This window comes from Piliocolobus tephrosceles, chromosome 14 (assembly GCF_002776525.5).
Source record: "Piliocolobus tephrosceles isolate RC106 chromosome 14, ASM277652v3, whole genome shotgun sequence".
Lineage (NCBI taxonomy): Eukaryota > Metazoa > Chordata > Mammalia > Primates > Cercopithecidae > Piliocolobus > Piliocolobus tephrosceles.
In genome coordinates, this window is record NC_045447.1 from 91,806,513 (window position 1) to 91,825,851 (window position 19,339).

Genomic DNA, 19,339 nt, shown 5'->3' on the forward strand with positions numbered 1-19,339 from the left:
TCTAGTGAAGCATCTTTGCATTGCACTACAGCTATTCACCAGGAAGATATGCCTGAGTAAAGAGGCACAGGTACGGACTACAGCTCAGCTACCTAGTCACCAGAAGGCTAAAATGGAACAGACTGATAATGCCAAGGGTTGACAAAGATGTGAAATGACAGGAACTTTCAGACATTGCTGAGAGGGTAAATTTGTTCATTTATTGTGGAAAATGCTTTGGTTTTACCTATTAAATCTGAAGGTATGCTTACTCTATGTGCTTGTAATACTACTACTAGGTACATATCCACCAGAAATGCACACCTGTGTGCAACAAGACACACCTGAGTATTCACATCAGCATTATTTGTAATAGCCCTAAATTGGAAAAACACCCAGGAAGTCCATCAACAGTAAAATGGGTAAATAAATTGTGGAATTTTCATGCACTAGAATACCAGATGACAGTATAAATGAGTGAATTACATAGAATGTATATACCTTACAGACATAATATTGAGCAAAATAAGCCAAACACAAAAGAAAATACACTCTTTGCTATCCTTTATATAAAAGTTTAAAATAATATACTGTCTATACAAGGTTAAAAAAATACACTACTTGATTCTCTTTGTATAAAAATTAAACATAAGTTAAAACTAAACTATGGTATTTACGGAAGCATACTTAAGTGTTAAAACTGAAAAGAAGGGGGAGGGGGAAAAACTAACAAGAAAAGGAAAATAATTACCTGAGTGAATAGTGGCTACCTGGTAGGAGAGGGCACCTGCAAGCATCAGTGGTCTTGGCAAAGTTCTATTTCTTGATAGGGGTGCTAAACAGATGTTTGCTTTTGTGATAAACCACTGCTGTATATTTTGTGTGTACTCTTCTTTATGTGTGTGTATTTCACAATTAAAAAGGTAAAAAAAGTGGAGAAAAGATGGATGAACTTCCCATTCAATAAATGGTATTGGCACAACTGATAGAAGAATAGCAAGGAAGTATTAAATCTTTACTTCCTACCATGCATAAAATCAATTATATGTACGCAGGAAGCCTATGAAAAGCACAACCTTATAAATTTTACTAGAAAATGAGAGATTATATCTTCATATTCTTAGGGAAGAAAAAGAATTCTTGAAGAAAATACAAAAATATAACCAATAAAGAAATGAGTGAGTTGATCACATTAAATTAAAACCCTTCTGCTGGCCACACGCAGTGGCTCATGCCTGTTATCCCAGCACTTTGGTAGGTGGAGGCGGATGGATGACCTGAGGTCAGGTGTTCAAGACCAGCCTGGCCAACATGGTGAAACCCTGCCTCTACTAAACACACAAAAATTAGCCAGGAATGGTGGCGCATGCCTGTAATCCCAGCTACTCGAGAGGCTGAGACAGGAGAGTCACTCGAACCCAGGAGGCGGAGGTTGCAGTGAGACAAGATCACACCATTGCATTCCAGCCTGGGCGATGAGAGTAAAACTCCGTCTCAAAAAACAAAACAAGACAAAACAAACCCCAAACCCTTCTGAAAAATAAACAAAATGAAAAAGACAAACCATGTAGTGACAGATAATTTCCATATGTGTAACAGTATTTCCAGAAGACATTTTCAATTGTGTATATATAAAAAACAAAAAGACAACTCCATTACGGGTTGGAGTGAGAGGGGAACCAAGCAAGACTAGGAAAAGGTAATGTGCATTACGAACAACCTAACTGCCTGAGGAGCATGTGAAACACAGCAGGGAATATTCACATAATAGGGTGATATAGTAGTTTAAATAAATGAAACAGAGTCACGTGTAGCAACATGAAAAAAAAACTCAACAACAATTCTAAGTGAAAAAATACCAAACTGCAAAATGAAACCATTTTAATAAAATGTATAATCATGCATAATATTTAGAATCCAGTATCGCTCAGTGACACATACATATGTAGTAAAAGAGTGAAAAACTAAGCCTATGAATGATAAATGCCAACATGAGGCCAGTGGCTTCTGGGGAAGGGGAACAATGAATGAGGGAGGGCTACACATGGTCTTTAATTTTATCTGTATCATTTTACTTCTGTGAAAAATGAAGACTGGAAGCAGGTAGGTCAAAATTTTAAGTTCTCTATAATTATATACTCTTTTCTCTCACTCAAACAGTTTATGGAAATAGAAGTAAACAAAACCCATTTTCTGTGCTATTCTAAGTTTCATTCTTGTATCAAGCTGTGTATTTAGACCACATGGTATTAGCCCATCACACGCTTTCATGTTATGGCACTGTTATTGAGGGAAGCTAAAGAAACAGCCCTTATGAATTCTAACATTTGGTTCCCTCGAGGGATATTATCCTGAATCTGATTTACTTCCTTCCATGGCATCTCCTTCTCAAGCTGCAGGAGAAGTCACCTGCGTCTCAGTACCTGAAGAAGCTAATTTGAGTAACTATTTGCTTTTTATGTTAATGACACAGTGACTCTTGTAACAGGCCTTGATTATCTCCTTTCATTGGTTGCTAAGAGATGCTTGATTACATCTGTGGCCTACCTTTAGGAAAGGTACACAATTGTGTGATTCACATTTTAATTCTTAATCTCACCTCCAATCCTTACTGTCCTTTCATCCAGATTTTTCATGTGATTTATTTTATCCCACTGGGCATGGAATATATGGCTACACACAAAATAACATATAACCATAAAAATAAATTTTGATAAATTTAATTACCTTAAAACTTATAACTTCAGTTCATCAAAAGATACCATGAGGAGAATAAATGGCAAGCTACAAAGTGGAAGAAGATATTTGTAATACATACACAAAAGGCTCACATCCAAAGAAAATAAGAAACTCCTATAAATTAGTAAGAAAAAGATAACCCAAATGAAAAATGGACAAAGTTGGTAAATGGTAGAGCTACAATTCTCAAACTGAAGTCTTATTTTATTTTACCTTTTAAAAAAAGTATCATTTAAATTATTATTGCTAATGCTATTACCTAGTGACAATGACAATCACTGTTTACATTTTAGCCTTGGTAGTAAATCTTCCAAATTCCTTTCCTTTTTGCAAAGGGGTGAATAATCATCCATATAATAATTTTATATTAATAATTAGTTGTAATTACAAATCTTGCATTATATTAAATATACTATTCCACAATCGGCCTTTTTCACATAACATAATTCATCTTTAAAAAAAGCTACTGCATAGATTATACTGTATAAATTCAGTGTAAATTCTTTAAAACCTTTCCAAATTTTATGCATACAAAAAGTGTTCATGTGTGTCTGTTTCCCTATACCCTGAGCCGCACTAAGTCCAGGTCTCTGATTCAAACTCATAATTGGGTAGTCAGAAAACTTCCTTCTAGCATAAGCGAAGCAAGGAGAACAAAGAGTTGAAGAAGGAGTACAATAATCAGGAAAGAAAAAAGCCAAAGAATGAAAGGTGAGAGGAGGAGTTTAAAAAAGGGACAAGTGACTGAAAATGAACAAAGTAATGAGGAAACAGGAAAGAGGTTAAATATAAAAGCTGGGTGTCTTTCAGGAATAGCCTTATGAATCAGGTCATGAATCCGAGCCAAGTGTACCAAAGGCCTAATTTGATTAAGATTCGATAAAGGCGGGCTTGATTCAATTCAATTAACGATTAGAGACCAGATATCTTAACCTAAGCTTTTACTTTTAACTACTTATAAATGTTCTTTAGATCTTTCCTTTGGAGTTTGAGTTCTTTTCTCCTCAATTTTTAGTCAGGTTTTCCCCCCAAAAGCTGAATGTCATCTGAAGAAAATTCCCAAAAGCTCACTCAACAATTTTTAGAGCAGAACAAAGTACATGTTTCACACTTTTTTTTTTTTTTTTTTTTTTGAGAAGGAGTCTTGCTCTGTCGCCCAGGATGGAGGGCAGTGGCGTGATCTCGGCTCACTGCAAGCTCCGCCTCCCAGGTTCACGCCATTCTCCTGGCTCAGCTGGGACTACAGGTGCCTGCCACTACGCCCGGCTAATTTTTTGTATTTTTTTTAGTAGAGATGGGGTTTCACCATTTTAGCCAGTATGGTCTCGTTCTCCTGACCTCATGATCCGCCCGTCTTGGCCTCCCAAAGTGCTGGGATTACAGGCTTGAGTGTTTCACACTTTTTAAAGAAAATGTTCAAATTTTGATTGCATCTGAATAACTTCAAAATGGCTTCATTTTAAAACCTACTAGAAGAGACATATCCAAAGGAAATGCACATTTTAGACTGTTTTAAGACAGTTCAAAATCAAATGAGCAATACAGGAACTTTAAATTACTGGTTAAGGATCGCTGGCTTGTCTATTACTACCAATCTGTGTAAGAAGAACTTAGAGGTAGAGAAGAGTTATTTCAACTCCTTCATGAAAGGGCAGGATTTTCTTCTACTTCCACCCTCTTTGCTGCCTTATAGCTCCTCTTGCTTTTTCTTTAAGTTTGTCTCTAACATCTAGAAGACACTGTGAGGGAGGGAAAAGAAAGCTGGTCTGGAAGGGCAGGGGACCTGGCCTTGAGTGACCTTGGCCACACGCCATCTCTCCATTCCTGTAACCTCATAATTATGACGCACATCAGCAAACCTGATTTGTCCCCTCCATGGGGAGGTCAGCTGGTAGATTCCGATGAGTAATAGCTTCAGCAAGTTTTGGATATAAAGTGCTAAGGTATTATAAACGTCTACGCTCTCCTTTTACTTTATCAATTGAGCAACTTCAAAAATCAGGTTTGAAGGATGAGTAAATGTTTACGGTAACCAAGGTCGGGGAATCCACCTTGATCAAAGGAGGGCCTAGGGTAGGGAGAACTATCTTGAGTTTTAATAAAATGATAACACAATTCCTCATGACCTATTCAAGATGATTAATAAATTCAAAGCTCACATTCAAAAAGGACATGGAGGAGAAAAAGATCTCAGTCTGAGATTCTATAAAGAGCTTAGCCTGGAAGACAGTCATTGAGACAATATCTGAGAAAACATCTTTGCAGTAGTGCTCAGCTATTCATGAAACAGAAAATCAGAAAAATAAAGACTAAAAGGCAGTGTTTGGATACACACTGATAAACTAAAATATGTTACAAGCATGTCTTATTGTTTGCTTTGGGCTTTCAGGAGCACTGAAATCATGTACCCATGAAAGGATTACAGCAGAATAGTAGACTCTATGCTGGTGTGTTATCACAGGAAAAATAAGACAGCAAAGGGAATACACAGATCAACAAAGTTCTACCACCCTGGGTATTCTAGACACTATTTGATAATGTATTTCCTTCTTTGAAGGAAAAAAGACATTCATTCCCCAAACAATAGAAAGGCTGAGAATCTAGGCAGAAAAAAGACCTACACAAAATTATGAAGATTAATATATAAGGTTTTAGAAATATTAAAAAGCAAAAGCAATAATCTAAAATGCTTCCCTTAGCTGCTTTTGTCTGTGGTCTGCAATGCATTTTCCAGTTTCCTGGGATAGAAAGAAAAGCCGTCAGAATCCATTCCTAGGTTTTTCTCACAAATATATACCAAGGGAGGGAGGCACAACAAAGTCTGTTTTGGATTAAAGTTATGAACATCAGACTTCTAAACCAAGAACAAAATGTTTCTGGAGCTTATTTCAGTTTTGTCTCACCAAAACCAAAAAATCTGGGGAAACTAGAATTCTGTAGTTCTGAATTTTCTTAATGATTAAGGAAGCTGAGAGGCAATGACATTATCATACATTAGTACAACCGGGGGAAAAAAAGGGATAATGCGACTACATGCCAACATTAAAAAATATTTTTGACAGTACTTCCTAATTATAGACGGTGACAGTTGTGGCTAACATGGATGAAGCAATTAATGAATAGTACCTTTCTCATGATCCCATACTATCATCAGGCTTGACTAGAGGTCTCAGAAAGGAACAACATGTAAGTTGACTTTCATCTTATAGAATTACCTAGACTTTCAAAAGATTCACAAGTGATAAGGGAGTCCAAATGAAAAAATGATAGCTTTATTATTTTAATTTGTAACTATTTAAAAGGAGCATAAGTCATCACCATAGGAATCAAAGGAACTGGGACAACATTTTTAGACGTTCTTAGTACCTGTACATTGAATGTCAAGTTACTGTGGGAACTTTAATTATGACACATGATAATAAAAATGATGCCATTTTATTCTAATTAACATAATATACTTTTATATAAAAATCTAGTCACTATTAGCTATGTCTGATGAAAAATGGAATAAATGATCTGTAATGTTCAGATAACTGAAGAACCAGATTCGGTTGAACTGAATTAGTTTATGAGTTGCCAAAGGAATCTACTTTCTTTTCCATTTTGATAATTTTAAAGTGGTAAATTGCTAAGTATTAAATCATGACATATTATTTCTTCATATATATAATACATTTATCTTGTGTAAAATGTGTGTTGATAAACACTTCTCCTCCTCTAGCTAAAATGTAAACATCAGAAATAAATTCACATTTGCTTCTTATATCTCTTGTGTAACTGATAAATGCAAATTTTATTTTATTGGATGGCAAATCAAAGAAGAGAAATGACAACCTACATAGCAAAGGCTTACCTTTTCCCATATAGCTTATTTTGACCAAAAGCATATCTCGTTTATAAGGTCTTTTAGTGGAGAGTTTATTTTTTCCCCCATTTTTGTGTCTTTTTAGATACTCTGGTACCCAGCATATAGTAGGGAAGCCCTCAGAATATTTTTTTGTCTTGATACAACATTCAAAAAAATCAGAAGTGTTAGAATAGATCTGCTCCCAAAATATGCAGTATGTTTAAAATACTACATCCAGGAATTATGTAACAACAAACAAGCACAGACATAAAGATATACAGATAGAGATATCATAGCTAAAATTCTGACAGTAACTGCCTTATATCATGGTAACTTACTGTCGTATATTGTAGCATGCTTTTAGGCACTTTGCTTTATAGTTATTGGGGACAAGAGATTGATAAAGAAGCCTCATTCTTAAACAGAAGTTATTTGGCTGACTCCAAAGCCGATATACTCGCAACTCAGGAATGATTCCAAAATGCATCAACAGGTAACTCTCGGTTCTATATGAGACATTGGTTCATGGAAACTTTATCAATCCTATACATAAAAGAAATACTATAGAAGCTTGGATATGTATTTTAATGGAGATATTAATACCGGCAGAAATAATATTTAAAAGAACAAGTCAGGAATTCTTGTGTACCTAAAAACCGTACTGTATTAAAAGCATAATATGCTAGATCCTATTTTAGTCAGCAAATGGGGATCTCTCACTTCCTTCTTTTTTTCTACCCTATTATTAGGATATTTAATATTTATTATTAACCTATCACACTGCAAACTCTGCCTCTAACAGGGTATCAATGGTGTCTTCTCTGTTCCCCCAGCACACACACACACACACACACACACACACACACACACACACACACACAACTACAGCTCAGAAGCACGGATTTCTACATCCCTTAATTATCTTCCATAATCAACTGATTCATCGTCAGGTCTTTACCATCCTCAAAATCCACATTTACACCTATTAAGTTTCCCTGTAAATGGGAGGAGATAGCAATACTGAATTCGTTCTCCAGACAGGCATATTATGGACACTTCTTCAACTGCTCACTGCGTAATAGAGACAAAATTATGCAGCAGCCTAGAGAATTCTGTAAGAGCAGAAAGGCCGCCTCACCAAGACATTCCATGGCTCACAATGAACTGATTTAGAGCCCAGCTGCAAAGTCATTCACATTTGCCAAGAGAGATTTTGAGTACTCTTTGGGACACACCCATCACACAAACAATGATTTAAACAAAATGAAAACAAAACAAAACATGATGACTCACTCCAACACTCCCAGTTCTATCCTGTAGGAGGAAGACTGTAAAATGATCTCATGATTAGCCTAGGATTTCCATGTTATTTTCATTTTTAGAACCTCTGCATAATGTTAAAAAGTATCAAATAGACTAATTAGATTTGAACACACAGACCTGCTCATACATTTGACAGAAGAGCTTGCTACTTTGAGTGTACTATGTGGTAACAGGATTATTTTTGGTTATTTTAAAAGTCCTAAAATCAAATTTCAAGAAAGCAAAGAAGTCAGTTCACCCCATTCCCCATACCCTACTTCCTATCATTTTCTTGTATCAGATGATAAAATGATAATCCACTGCCTGTCTAAAGAACACTTACCTCATTGTCTGACTCCACGAGAACTTGATCGTATTCACTAAGCGCTACTAGAAACATGATAGAGGTGACATTTTCAAAGCAGTGTATCCATTTTCTTCTCTCTGACCTTTGGCCCCCTACATCGACCATTCTGCAAGGTTAACAATACTCATATTAATAACATATAAAGTAAAACTAAAAAGTCAACATAAATATAGCACTACTTACAGACTTGGGGAAAATATTCTCTTGAATCACAATGATCATCCAAGTCAATTCAATTAATACTTATTGAATAATTATTAATTTCCTATTACCTAATATTCAAAGTCAAGACATTCTGGATAAAACATCATGATGGTTTTAAGAAAGTTACCAGTGTGCACGAAAACTGTAACACTGTAAAAAAACATCCTTATCTGTGCCAAGCAAAATGGTACTTTATTCAATGAAGAACTGAAGAGTCTAAAACTGAATGAGTTTTGTGTTAAGCCCTACTGGCAAATACTGAACTTCAGTTTCTTTTCCTATAAAATTGGAAAACAGATCCTCATGTATTTTTTATGGATGCCAGATATGACTACAAGTACACTTAAAATATGTGAGATGCTATACATTTCAATATGGGTGCTATTATGCTTCCACTAAATGCAGATATGACCCCACTCAGCCTTCATTAGCAGAGTAGGCATTTTGGGCAATTTTTTCTTCCCAATATTGATAAGAATTTGGCATAGGTCTAGCCATGTCAGGTCACTTACTGGAAATGAAGCGTGAGTGAATGAAGATACTACAAGGTACAAGACGGAAGCCATCATGTGAACCATTTCAATCATTTGTTTTTAACACATCAATTCTGTGCTGAATTACTGCTCAGAAACCAACACTGACATCAATTAATTTGAGTGACAATGTATGTCTGAAAATATCTAGCAATGCTTGGCACTGACTCAAAGTTTGTCCAAATTGTTGAATCTGTATCTTGAATGAACTGTACACAATGTTCACAGGAAAAAAATAGTCTCAGAGAATGAGCGGTTTAGGTACAAAAATTTGAAAGTAGGGCTCTTTAAACATTTGTTTAACACTGCAGTCACTACTGGTGTTTTCCTGCCTCCTGGCATTAACCTAAACTAAGAACTCAAGGATCTTCTAAGTGACTGCTCGTAAGCCTAGTAAGGCACAGGAGACAGATCTAAGGGGCAAAACAACGGATCCAGGGAGATCCACGTACTAAGGACATCGAAGTCAAAATTCTTAGATCTTCAGAAGTATTAAAATGCTGGCTCTTCCCCAATGCCAAGGCGTGAATAATATGCTACTAATTTACATGAAATCCTCATTCCATGAAACTCTGTCACACTGGGCCCTAAAAGATGCTTCTGATGGTGGTGGAAAATTATACTTCTAAGTCATTACTTTTACTGTAGTGGCAAAAAAATGTACTTCAAAAGCTAGTGTACAAAACATGGAAAAAACAACATGTAATTGTAATCTGGTTTCAGAATCCACTAATTGCGAAGCAATAAGTAGATGAAAATCCCCATGAAATGCAATGTTTTCTAAAAACATTTTGTAACATGGAGGAAGAAAATCTGGGTGTCTCAAATTAAAGATTTCTAAATCTATATACTATAAACTTAAAACGTAAGTAATATAGGATGCTGGAGCTACAAGGCACCCTGGGGATCATCGAATGCAATACAACCATTTTATAGATTAAAAAACTGAGGCTCAGAAACAGTTTCAAAATGCCACCTGCTTTGTGGCAATATCTATTAGAGCAATGTATGGCAGCCAGATTTGACCTCAGGTCAAAGGCTGATTAGAAGAAAACAGTGTCACGGCAAGGAATGAAGGTGGGCCTGCTAATCAGAATCACTTGGCAGAGTGACACAGGAGATAATAACTTCTACTTCATAACCAATATTGCACACATCCATCTTCAACGGGGTGGGCGCTCCTAGAAAATCAACTCTCCACACTCCAAGACACATTCTCATTTCTCAAAGCACCATGTAGTTTGTATTCTAACTAAAAGTAGAACTGAGTGATTGTGTAATAAGAGATTGAATGAAAGTACATCAGTATTGTTTATTTTTTCTCATCCTAAAAACAAAACAACAGAATGCTTCTGCTGAAGTATTATCCAGACAGAACAGCAGCAGTGAGAGATGAGGTAACAAATTTCATTCTATTTTGCTAGGTAAATGTAGACTAGGTTAATTAACCCATTTTCAAAATCATGTATTTCAAAATTTTTTAAGCAACATATTTTATGAACACAAAATATCACATATTATTCTTGCTACTGAAAAATTTTGCATTGGTACCAGAGGACCCGGGGAAAACACCAGCATGAAAACTTCTGACACTATATAATTTGTGCTTGACAGCACCATAAGATCATTCATAGCTTACGTAATTCTAAAAACAAATCCATTGTCCTTACAGTTAAAATGATTGCCCAAGAAATTACAGTTAAGACCAATGGTTTATTAACCGATTTTACTCAACCACAAGCAAAACTAAGATTTTTATTGATTTCTTAGTGATTTAAATTGAAATGCCAAATGTTCCAGGACAGTACACCTTTCTCTCTTTTTTTTTTTTTTTGATATGGAGTCTCGCTTTGTAACCCAGGTTGGAGTGCAGTGGTGCAATCTCGTCTCATTGCCTCCTGGGTTCAAGTGATTCTCTCACCTCAGCCTCCCAAGCAGCTGGGATTACAGGCGCCTGCCAGCAAGCCCAGCTAATTTTTGTATTTTTAGTAGAGAAGGAGTTTCACCATGTTGGCCTGGCTGGTCTCAAACTCCTGACCTCAGGTGATCCTCCCAAAGGGCTGGGATTACAGGCGTGAGCCACTGTGCCCGGCCTCCAGTACATCTTTCTATTGTTTCCTCCTTCAGGGATATGTCATTTTATTTGTGTAACTAATGATAATAATTGGTAAAAAGGCTATCTTGTTTTAAAGCCTACACGATTCCAGTATTTATAGAGTTTACCAAATGTACTCAAGGCATAAAAAGCTGGGAAATAGGTTTTATGGACTCAATTACTACCTGAAAATGACACTTTGTAAGTCAAAGGGGTATTCGATGATCCCTGTGGTGGGGACTCGAACTCTAAGCACATCTTGTTGCGTAGGCAGGTAGGCAGGGTCAGCTACGCGGTCCAAGTCATTAAGATAGCTAGAGGAGGGAAGACACAATGAGAATGTCAGTGACACCATCACACCAAAGCTGTCTACGGAAAGGGAAGGACAAAAATGAGCCCTAACAGAGAAGTAAAGAAGAGAAAGAAAAATATCAGAAAGTGGTAGAGGAGTCTGTGGAAAAGAAAGATAAAGTCAACCTTCCATTAATGGAAGGTTATCCATCTATGGATTACATACACACCATAGTTCTCATTTATTCTCTTATTATCAATTAGAACTCATACTCCCCAGAGGCAGAGGGTGGGAGAAAAAGAAATTCAAATTAGTTTCCTATTCTCTACTTGTTTAGTAGGCTTGGTTGCCAAAGCAGAAGTTTAAAACAGTTTTCAAGATAACAGAGTTGCACATAAGGTCAGAATGCTTTTTTTTTTTTTTTTTTTTTTTGCAGAACGTCAGAGTCTTCCTGGAATGAATTTCATTATTCCCCTAAGAGAAGACAGCAGGCTACAGTGTCCTAAATTCTGTCCAGAGCCTAAGTCATTCATGATTAATGTGAAGCCATGACATTTCTAATTACTGCAGTAATAATGTGTCTTAAGGTCAGATATTCCTGATGTTTGGAGTCACCACACCTTAACTTTACATTTATCTGGTTATATGATACTTGATACTTTTCCCTTCCCTTAAAGATTTTTTTCTTTTGAAATAACTTTAGACTCACAAGAAGTTGCAAAAATATTACAGAGCATTTCCCTGTACCCTTTACTCAGCTTCCCCAAACAATAACATCTTACATAACCATAATACATTATCAAAACCAGGAAAATGACACTGATACAATACTATTAACAAATACACTGATACAATACTATTAACAAAACTACAATGGATGAAATAAAAATTTCATATGCTATATATTGTATATGTGTATACAGTCATCTCTCAGTATCTGTGAGCGACTGGATCCAGGACCTCCTGCACATACCAAAATCCCTGGATGCTCAAGTCCTCCATATTAAATGGAACAGTATCTGCATATAATATATGCATATGCATAGTCCTCTCCTGTACTTTAAATCACTTCTAGGTTACTTAAAATGTAAATGCTATGTGAATAGTTGTTATACTGTAGTGTGTAGAAAACAATGATGGGGAAAAGTCCGTACGTGTTCAGTAAAGATACAATATTTTTCTGAATTATTTTTGATCCATAGGTTGTTGAGTTCACAAATGCAGAACCCACAGATACAGAGGGCTGACTGTATTATGGGGGGTATCTATTTCTATGAGATTTTATATGTAGAGATTTGTGTAATACCACCACAATCAGGACACAGAATTGTTCTATCACTACCTGTGTTACCCCTGGCAGTCATACATATGTTCTTCATCAGTGTAATTTTGCCATGTCAAGAATCTTTTATTCCATTCACCCCTGGCAGTCACACATATGTTCTTCATCAGTGTAATTCTGCCATGTCAAGAATCTTTTATTCCATTCATGTTTCATTTTCTCAAAGTGTAAAAAATAATCTGAAATGTTGAGAATGACATAATTTGATAGAATTGAGTGGTATCTTCATGATTTCAAAGAGTAACTGTGTTCTCCTTTGTCCTGGAAAGGATGGGGCACAGACATGGTTTCAAAACACACAACTACAAAGTATATGCACAAAGTAACTAACTTATGAACCAGATTAAAGAAAAGGTGGGACCCTTAATAGAAAGAGAATGGGTTAGATCTTCAACTCTTGATACCCACAAACAAGAAGTGAGTTCTGAGATATGTAACAAGGAATGCCTTGCGCATAGCATGTCATAATCGAGCAATAACAAATACTCAGTGGACATGACCTACTCAGGGTAGGGACTCTGACTTACCCATCTTTATTTCTGCCTTAGTACCTAAGATAATTCCAGGTAAATAGTACTTAATGAATATGTGTTGGATGGACTGATGGATTTCCTATGCTGAGATTTAGTTTTAGCATAATTTAAATAGCATTCTTACTAGTGGTATTTCTGTATGAATGATACCCTTAAATTTGAAACTGAATGTAAAAAAAAAGTTGAATCCACAAGATTCATGGAATCAGAAAGTAGGAGGATTAAATCTGACTTTAACAAAGAGTTAAGTCTGACTTTAACAAAGAAATAAAATTACTGCCTCTTTGGAGGTGTGTTATCAATTATTTAAGACAAAAAAGTATCAGCCCAGAAATTCCTACTGCAAATCAATTAATTAGTATTCCAGGGCCCTTTTACCTGATACACTGATGATTCTCTAACTGGCAATCAGCTCTCTATGGAGTAACAGAACCAGTCTGATATCTCCAACTATTATAAAACTGGTTGGAAGACAAATAGAGGGAGGCTGGGAGAATACTGGTGTGAAAGACAGAAAGGAAATGTAAAAATGAACCAGACCCAGAATTTTAGTAAATATCTTGCCATGATCATGGAGTCCTCTGATAGAGTTAACAAGCACATGTTCCAGGAAGTGATCTGTATTTCACTCTACTGATAAACCAGCTCATTACATCATAAACAGAAAATCTGAGAGCTACTCTGTATGGATGGAGTTTTCTAATTTATCAGCTTCTTGATTTGAAAAACCTGAATGTATACTTTGAAATCTACAAGTTCACCATTTAACTATTGTATACTAAAATTTATTTCAGAGGAATCAAATGACTTGAAATTTCCACTGGCAAGGCTGTTCAGAAATATATTGCCCGATAAACCATCTCTACTCGCTTAGTGCCATACACAGAGGTCAGAACAGAGGGCTGTTAATTCTCGTAATGGAAGGTGCTGTGCTGTTCCTGAGGTAAAGGGAAAGTGTGGTTTTCTGAAGATAAACCTAACAGATTATTCATTGCCGCTCCATACTAAAGCACAGATGAGTGTTAGCACAGGAGAATTTAAGGAATCAGTACATGAAGTGGGAAATTACCTGTCACATTGCTTGGATAAGATGGAATCAGGCATATACCTGCCACTAGAAAACTTTCCACTTAAAGGCGTTAGAGGCTACCCTAAAAAAATTGTCAGTGGTATCACTCCTAAGTTCAGGGTACTGAACTGAATATCCAAGACATTCATAGTTGCAAGAATACTTTTTCCTCTTCATCTTTTCAATGTCAGTATAGATCACAGAGAATGACAACAACAGCATAACAACAACTAACACTGAGCACCTGCTGCCTGCCAGGCTCTGTTCTGTCTGTTCATTGCCCAGGTATCAACACAGATCACAGCAAAGAAACAGCCATTAAAGATGCTTCATAAATTTCTGGTTAACTCAAAAGGAAGCTACAGTTTTTGCTTGCCATTCTTTTTGCTTTGCCTCAGTTGAATGACAGAGAGAAAGGCTCACTTTGCTTGGGGTAAAAGAGTTAAATTAATCTATCTTAACAAAAGAAAAGACTAAGAAGAACTGAATGTAGCTCTGCTAGTTGCAACCCACATCATCTAGAACCAAAAACCAAACCAAACAAAAACCCAAAACAAGGCAAAGAAAAACAACAAAACCTCCAACTAAACAAAAGACATACAAACTAGTTTCTCCTAGAGTAAAATCTGGGGAGTTGAGAAGCTACCCAGGATTGAAGATATGTTACAGACAATTTATGAAGCAGGTAAAATTTATAGACCACGAACCGCATTTCTGGCTGGGCTCAGTGGCTCATACCGGTAATCCTAGCACTTTGGGAGGCCCAGATTACTTGAGGCCAGGACTTTTTGAGACCAGCGAGGCCAACATGGCGAAACCCCCTCTTTACTAAAAATACAAAAATTAGCCCGGTGTGGTGATGCATGCCTGAAATCCCAGCTACATGGGAGGCTTAGGCATGAAAATCGCTTGAAGCCGAGAGGCAGAGGTTGCAGTGAGCCACCATTGTACCACTGCACTCCAGCCTGCGCAACAGAGTGAGGCTGTCTCAAAAAAACAAAAACAAAAACAAAAACAAAAAAACAAAAAAACCCCCGCATTTTTCATTGCCAAGAAGGGACCAAAGAGCTGCTGCCCGCATAACCCCCAATCCCTCTGGGCTCACGGGACTCAGCACTCTCTGTATCTCACATTTGCTAGAGAAAAAAGGCACTTTGTTCCCCTAGAACTAGAGTTCTAGCAAGATAAGAGTAGAACATCCTCATTTGATGGTCCTCGTCACATACTGAGAAAAGGTAATAAAATAATCTCTTAACTGAATTGTACTTTCCATTGAAGCATTTTCTATTCTGAAAAAAAAATCTGGTGGAATATGAGGGATGGGTTCTTGTTAAATTATTCCATTCATTCAACCTTAAAAAAAAAAAACAAAAAACCAAGGTCTGAACAAATTTATACTGTAGAGTAAATTCAGAGAGTTAATTATAGCCATAATTTGTTTTGTAGGAATGATTCTGAGTGGCTGTCGAGGTCATTCTCAAGGGTGTTGCCATGGTGCCAGGCACAGGTACATTTCCAAGGCAATGTATGTGTAACAAGTATCTGGCAGTGACTCTCTCCTGATGTCAGGGAGAGGAAGCTCCCATGTTTTACATAAGGTTTGTTAAGTATCTAGGAGACAAGCTATTCATGTCAGAAAATGGGAGATTTAGCTTCTAAACCTACCTTACTCCAATCCCTCCATGGGGATTTAATGACTTTTCACTGTGCTGAGATATTATAAATTATTAATTTATAATTTTATTTAAAAAAATAAACCCCGAACTCAATATTCTTCCACATGTTTGCCCAGTTAGCTATGGCCCTCACACTCGGTGGTGAGGACCCACAAGTGCCTTCGTCCACGGCTGTATCAACAACACTTAGCCAAGGGCCTGGAGCACTGCAGGTGCTCAGCATGGACCCAAATTAAAACTATTTTATGGGAAGTGCTGTAGCGGTTAGAAAGGCAAAAACACAGGAGAGAGGAGGTTGTTAGCTATCCATCCTTACGAAATTACTTCTCTTGGCTATTACTGGCCTGCATGATGTAATAACCAAGTTCTGAATAAAAATGTCTCTTGACAAAGACAATAGAGAAAGAAAAAGCATTATTTAACTTCATTTAGTAGATTTGCTTCCTGCTATTCTTTAGGTCCTGGCTAGAGAATGACACAATGTATATGTCCATTTTATATCTGTTTCAAACTTTCAGGCCTTAGCATTCTGTCTAATACAGTGCAAACTGAGGAGATGGGACTTTATCAACAAGACATTTCTGACACAATCTTCTAAAGGGAAAAAATAGGTTTTTGATGGTTTTCAATGAAAAGTGAGGGAACAAAGACACTTGTGTATTAATGTTTCAATGATTCCTTTCTGACCATAAGCAAAATGCAGAGTCATCTGGAATTAAACAACATATTTTGGCAATGACATTATGGTAGATGCTACAGATAGAAAGATTTATTGGATATGACTTACCTGCAAGGAGTTTATCAACTTGTGGGGAAATAAGGGTTACATAAAAATAAGAATGGTGAGATTTACAGAGATGAAATGAACCTTTGTGTATTTTGGATACAGTCACTTTCTGGCAACCTGTTCGAACAATCTCTAGTCCTTGATGATGATGATCCTCAAAACATTCTTTTGTGTAGTATGGCTACACCGCATGAAAGACCTAACAGAAATCATGCCCATTAGTTCACACCTTGTAACAGATAAATTCTTCACATGTTGAACTTCAGGATAATCTCTGGCTGAAGAAAACTAAATTCACAAACAGGACATAATCCACTACTTTAAATGATTAAAATATGTGACAGAAGCTTCAACTTCTCTAAAATAATATGCCCAAATCAATATTATATATAACATTTTCTCTCTTGTATATGTTTTAAAAAAAGATTCCACTTGTTCCTTAATTTTAACATTTTATCAATAACAATTTTGAGTTGACCTTCAAATTAATTTATGCTCCCATTTGACATGAATGAAAACTGATTTTAAAAAGCATACTTTTTAAAATCAAAAAGAACCCCCCGCCAACCTACGACTGGAAGAGTAACTGAAAATCTAGACGAAGAATAGCACAGAAATTAAAAATTCAAGTGCTTTGTTTTCTCTTAAATGAAGGAAATAAAAAATTAAAATTTAGAGATATGAGCTGGCAGGTAAAACATATCACATTATAGCTAGGGTTAATAAATTTTATAAGCCAGGTGTGGCGGCATTTGCCTACAGTCCCAGGTAGTTGGAAGGCTGTGAGGCAGAAAGATTGCTTAAACCCAGGAGTTTCAGGGTGTAACCACTGCACTGTAGCTTGGGCAACATAGTAAGACCCTGACTCTAAATACATATATTAAAGTTAGAGGCATACAACCCTCAGTAATTACACCAAAAGGCAAAAGGTACCTGTGGGTAGTTAAGTATGAACAGAAATCTCTGAAATGTCATACAAATCAGACCAGACACAATAAGATAAATGAAATAGCATCTTGGGGCATTCAATGTAGCATGACATGGGGTGTGTGTTGGAGGCTGGGGAGCAGTTTAACCCCCATGTAAGGGCCTCCCATGGAGAGGCTGCATTTATAACAAATTTGCAGTTCACACCAAATACTAAGATTAAGTTATGGCACAGAAAATGATTCTGGGTAGGTCTTCACATTTTTAATTATTGAAAAGAAGGTTAGAAAAATGAGGTCGACTTCATTTAAAAAAATTAAGAAGACCTCATTGTGAGAGGAACAGTCTTTGGGGAGTTGAAAGCTAAACAGTCTTTGGGGAGCTAAAAGCTAGATCATGCCATGAGATGGTATCTGACGCTGTCAAAAGCACTGGAAGCTAAAGAGAAATCAGAAACACACAGTTACCGTGCAGTTGCTATATGACCACAAAGGTCCAAAGGAAAAAAGTGAAAAAAAAATTGTAAAGTGACCTGCAAAAACAAATGAACAAGTAACAGTTTTGCAAAACTGCTATACTGAGGGGACAGTCAAGGAGAGATTTTGGTTGCATGACCTACTCTAGTCCCTTCCTCATCTGGCAAATCCTGTGGCAGATGGGAGCCTGGCTGGTAGTCTGGTTAGGATGGTTAGCGGCAGAAGATTGCTTACTCCACAAACACTTCCATCTCCTAAAAAGCTCATTTTGCAGAGAATGAATCAACTTTCCTTCTTCCTTTTTGATACCTGGCATACACGTTAGAGTTCAAAGATGTGCAGCATTTATTAATAGGCATTCTGTTCATAAGAAGTTTACTTTTTTTTTTTTTTTTTGAGACGGAGTCTCACTCTGTCGCCCAGGCTGCAGTGCAGTGGCGCGATCTCGGCTCACTGCAACCTCTGTCTCCTGGGTTCAAGTGATTCTCCTGCCTCAGCCTCCCGAGTAGCTGGGATTACATGTAAGCACCACCATGCCTGGCTAATTTTTGTGTTTTTAGTAGAGATGGGGTTTCACCTTGTTGGTCAGGCTGGTCTCGAACTCCTGACCTCGTCATCCGCCCACCTCGGCCTCCCAAAGTGCTGGGATTACAGGCATGAGCCACCGCGCCCGGCCAAGCAGTTTGCTTTTAATACAAAGTTGCAGGTTCAAAACAAAGATCACTTGGTGGTATCAGGTGGGTTATAATCCTGCCGTTTTTGAAAGCTGTTCAAGGGAGACCATTCTGGAGGATAAAAGAGAAGTCTTCGAGATTATGCATTTCAATTTCCCTCTACCAAAGAACTAACCCAATCTAGAAAAATAAGATTTCTAAAACTAAAATATCTCCTAAAAAGATTCTATCACTGTATTTGGTAAATAGTTTCATTATCTTATGAATCTGAAAGTCTGATGTAAAGACAACACTAGTGCCAAATAGGGAAAGGGCCAGACATCTAACTGTCTGCCAGACAGATGCCAGGGCCAGGGCTGGGCTCACAGCAATAGATTCTCAGGTATAGTGCTCAAAAAAATAAATCAACTTTGTAATTGAAAACGAAAACAAAACAATAGCAATGAGAGAGAAAGAGAGAAAAGAAAGAAGGAAGTCTTTTTCAATTTGCCTATTTG

At 36.9% G+C, this 19,339-nt stretch overlaps 1 protein-coding gene across 3 annotated transcripts in view; it reads right to left on the reverse strand.

Moving 5' to 3' along the window:
• Window positions 1–19,339, reverse strand: part of LOC111543374 (guanine nucleotide-binding protein G(q) subunit alpha) — a 270,636-nt gene that overhangs the window by 76,929 nt on the left and 174,368 nt on the right. For all 3 annotated transcript variants that reach the window (XM_023213327.1, XM_023213326.3, XM_023213325.3), the window contains exons 4-5: window positions 11,252–11,380; window positions 8,211–8,340 (exon numbers count right to left, since the gene is read on the reverse strand). In XM_023213327.1, coding sequence (XP_023069095.1) covers window positions 8,211–8,340; window positions 11,252–11,380 — 259 coding nt within the window. The remainder of the gene's footprint in view (window positions 1–8,210; window positions 8,341–11,251; window positions 11,381–19,339) is intronic.